A 4,650-nucleotide genomic window follows, 5' to 3' on the forward strand; every position below is an offset into this window, starting at 1 on the left:
AGTCTCCATGAGAAATACATAAAGTTTATTGAAATAACCTTTCAAATATTTGTTACACTTAAGTGAAAGAAGAAGTTTGGAAGGGATCAAATTTGAGTTGCTTATAATGGAACAGATAAAGGAAGTTTTGATATTTTTAAATGGAAAACATGATTGACATAAAACAGCTAATGTAAACACCATGACACTTCAGAAAGAAGTGAAAGGACAAATAATAAATAGTACAATAGGGAAGCTGGGAACAAATCCAAGTTCCTCCTTTACTATTTTCCTTAATTATTAATTTCCCTCACATAACTCATTGTGATTTTACTTGAATAAAAACAGAAGTCTTTGTAGCAAGTTTTTAAATGCTTGCTTCACTTGCTGGTTCCGTAGAGTATAAACAAAGGGGTTCAAAAGTGGGGCAACAGAGGTATTGAGAACCGCAACTCCCTTCACTAAGGAGATCCTCTGTTTGGCTGAGGGCTTCACGTACATAAAGATGCAGCTGCCATATGAGAGGGAGATGACAATCATGTGAGAAGAACAAGTGGAAAAAGCCTTTTTTCTCTGTTTGGCAGAAGGAATTTTTAAAATCGTCAGGGCAATATATGTGTATGATAGAATCACTAATACTAAAGTGATCAGTAGAGTCACCAGGGCTAGGATGAAACTCAGCATTTCAAACAAATGTGTATCTGTGCAGGAGATTTGCAGGAGAGGAGCAGTGTCACAGTAGAAATGATCAATGACATTGGAGTTACAGAAATCCAAGCTTAAGCCTAAAATGAGTCCTGGAAAAATGATGAGGAAACCAGCTATCCAAGAGCTAAGGACCAGCTGGATACAGATTTTGTTGCTCATGATGGTTGTATAGTGCAAGGGCTTACAAATGGCAACATAGCGATCATAGGACATGGCAGCCAGGAGATAAAATTCAGATGCACCAAGAAGGAAAGCAAAAAATAACTGAGCTGCACAACAGTTATAGGTAATCGTTTTGTCACCAGTTGCCATGCTAACAAGCAGTTTGGGAATACAGACTGTTGTATAGGAAATTTCTATGAAGGAAAAATTTCGAAGAAAGAAATACATAGGAGTCTTGAGATGAGAATCAAGCAAAGTGAGGGTAATGATAGTCAAGTTGCCTGAGATGCTTAACAAATAGGTGAGAAGCAGGAAGATAAATAGCACAATCTTCAATTTGGGGTCCTCTGTCAATCCTACTAAGATAAACACTGTCACTGTTGTACGGTTTTCCATTATTGCCTCCTGATCTGCTTCTGGTCCAGTGAAAATATTGAGAAAAAAATTAGGCAAAGGGACCAGAAAACATGAAGATAACAATGTCAAAACATTAATAATTGCTGAAGGAGTATTTTTTGGATATGATTAAAGTAAGATAAACTAGCGAAAGCTGTTACTTTTCTTTTGAGTAAAAGCAAATATGTTGTACAAATTTGATGAAATAAAAGAGTACTTTATGTCATTTTTATATTCTTGTTTAGTTACATTTATGATAATGAAGTGAAGAGATGAATATGTATGTGAAAAAATTTGATTTATTTTTTCTCAATATGTAAGTATGAAATCATATTACTTACACTCAGGCTTGCTGATGATTACATAAATAGCATTGCCTCAAGAAGCTGACAGTGGGGGCAACAGAGAAACAAGAAGCAAATGGTATATAAATGTGTGTGATGGTTGAAAACAGAAACCCAGCTTTAGGCTTAAGATACATAGTGGAAATAATTCGGTATAATAATGTCCATACCTCTTCAGTTTGGCCTTTTACCAATCTACTCAATTAACTAAAACTCTTTTCTACAGTTCTTTCTGATTTTTTTTTTGTAAATTAGTGTAATGTATTTTGCCCTTATTTCCATCACTTCTCTTTTTCTGTCACTCTTCTCTTTTACCATGTCCTATTCCAATATTAAACTTATCTGATTACATAGAGAACCTGACTTGAACAAAATTCATCAGATTTAACGCTTCTTCAGATTATAGTTCTGAAAACGGGAAGAGATTAATAAAGCAATATGTAAAATTAGTAAGGGTTCAGCATGAGGGAAAATGAAATAGGGTAGAAGAATAAAAGGAAGAGAAAAAGGAGAATAGAGGCAAAGCAGAAAGGGAAGATAATAAAGACGAACACCTACCATTAAGATTGAATTTCTCTTCAGATAAGAATTCTGTTTACCTCTTGGCTTTTAAACTGATCTATAGATCAAGGCAGCAAATATGTAATTTACCTTTACTGAGGTGAATAAAAAAGGGAAGCTCTAGTAAATTTTACTCTAATGATCCTGTCTGAGAAAGGTTTCAGACACTTACTGCCCTGAAAATATTGGTAAATCAAAAGTCAAGCCACATCAAATGAAGTTGATTATATGGCTGAGAATTTTATAAGCTCTTACTAAGTTAAATGTCATGAATCCTCCTAGGTATAAACATGTCATCCCTTGAGAGGAAGCCTCTGCTTTGATGACTTCATTATCAGTTATGCTTCTTTGGTGACTTCACCATCAATAACAGACATTAATTAACCAATTTGTATAGGTCTATGGAGAATGCACTGTTGTACACTGTAAAGGTATAAGACACTGTTCAAGAGAATTGCAGTTTACCAATGTTTTGAGGAGACAGGATGCATGTGTGCATGTAGCAGTGTACAATGCTCCATGAACTTAAGGGTAAATAAGACTCATGTTTACTATATGGCATTGGAGAATAGGAGAGAAGATTTCTCTGGGGCTTGGGACTGTTGGGGAGATGAACAAGAGAGAATGTTAAAAGAGAGGATGGATCCTCAGTTGGGCATTGGAGACAGAGTAGGAAGTAGAATAAAGCCTTTTATGTAGGATAAATAGTGTCAACAAAAGCTACGTAAGAATGAAAACTCGTGAATTAATAAAAATTTCCTAGAGACACTATGAAATATAAAGTTTTCTCCAGGGAATATTTAAAGCTCTGGAGATTCTGGATATCAGTATCAAAATATAATAACATCTTCCTAGTATTTACACACGTTTTCCCAAATCTAAGGGATAATTTCTGAGGAAACTAACTGTATTGTAATGGCAATAGTCACTTGAGTCAGAAACAGATCTATCATCCCAAGTCAGAATTAAATTGGACCTAGCTTTCCTTTTGCTCCGTAACACTCAATATACACTGGAACTGTGTTGATATATATATAGCAAGTTTATTAATCTTATTTGTATTTATATTAAAAACTGAAAGGAAATTCCCTCCTTTCAAAATCATGATAAAACTTATTTAAAAATGGTGACATTTAATAAATCAACTTCAAACCACTTACAATTAAAATAAAATCAGAATAATTAAATTTAAATCTATTAAGTACTCTTAGAATTTTTTATTTATTTTCAATAATATGTGGATGTATATATCAGTTTGCAAAATACACTGAAACTTACGAACTGTTACCCTTAAAGGTAAATAAATAGAATTACTTAGGCAAAAAAATGTGCTGTTAATGTTCACATTCCTTATATTTCTGTTGAAGAATGAAGCACTCAGATTTTTTTTTCCTTCCATGGAGTCACAGTGAAATAGGTAATTTTTAAAATAGATTTAACACATGTGGACATTTTGTGATTAGCCATTTGTAGCTCAGATCAGCAATTTATAGACTATCCAAATATCGCCTTTATTCTTTATATTCACTATATTTTAAGTTAACAATAATACAGCATAGTACTAAAATTAAACAACTATTTATCTTAGCAAGTGATTATGGTTGTTTATTTCCAGGAAACATCCTAAAGAGTAAGTAAATCTCTCCAAGACATTCAGATTCAAAGGCATAGTTTCCCTGAGGATCTTTGGTTTGTTAGTAAACAATAAACCAAAGAGATGTCAATATGGATACAGACTTTTTTCCTATCTCCTTTAACTATATTCTCAGGAGTTTCACAACAAAATACACTATATTGAAGTCACCATGCACTCCTTTTACCTTCATTTATTTATAAATTTATTCATTCCTTCCTGAATACATATTTATCATGTGCTTGAAATGTGTCAAGCATGCTTCTATGTAATGAGCATAAAACCATAATCAAGATACATGAATATAAATGTGAGTATATAAAGGGTTAAGAATTAGGTTCAGAGCACACCTGGAGGATTTTCAGTTTTAATTGAACATGTAAAGGTCTGAGAAGTCATCACTCACGTCTGTATTACCAGAAAAAGCAGAAAAAAATTGAAGATCAATGGCTTTCTTGTACCTATTAGACAACTGAGGTAGCAAGGTAAACCACCACAGTAAAATCAGGAGAAACAGGCCCACCCAGAGAGAGGGAGCTGAGACCTGCTTATCTGGAGCCAAAGCCATAAGCTGACAGGAATGCTCCAATGCTTCAAATTGATAAATTGATACATGCTGAATGTCTACAGGGGAATGTTTGTGGGGTAGTGTGAAAAATGAGAAACTCCTAGAAGCTGTATTCTTAGGCAGCAGGGCAGGATTGCTGTGGGTTTTACTTCTAGGACTCCACCAAATTCTCAGAGTGAAAAGCCAGGAAAGATCCCCTTTTGACTCTAGAATGGAACGGAGATGAGTTATCATGAAATGTTACCAGAGCATTTCCCACATATAAAGGCCTACTCTTCACAGCGCAAGACTTTACCAGA

The 4,650-nt window shown here is 34.3% G+C and overlaps 1 protein-coding gene across 1 annotated transcript; it reads right to left on the reverse strand.

Annotated features, from left to right (window-relative positions):
- Positions 1-309: 309 nt before the first annotated feature.
- Positions 310-1,245, reverse strand: LOC145545104 (olfactory receptor 6C76-like). The gene has a single exon (XM_081588827.1). It carries the CDS (start codon positions 1,243-1,245, stop codon positions 310-312), a length of 936 nt encoding a protein of 311 aa, XP_081444953.1.
- Positions 1,246-4,650: the final 3,405 nt, after the last annotated feature.

This window comes from Giraffa tippelskirchi, chromosome 4 (assembly GCF_054371585.1).
Source record: "Giraffa tippelskirchi isolate mGirTip1 chromosome 4, T2T-mGirTip1v1.2.pri, whole genome shotgun sequence".
Taxonomy (NCBI): Eukaryota; Metazoa; Chordata; class Mammalia; order Artiodactyla; family Giraffidae; genus Giraffa; species Giraffa tippelskirchi.

Bases quoted from the DNA above. Each gene is read 5' to 3' on its own strand.
- LOC145545104 (XM_081588827.1), bottom strand. From the start codon at position 1,245: ATGGAAAACCGTACAACAGTGACAGTGTTTATCTTAGTAGGATTGACA.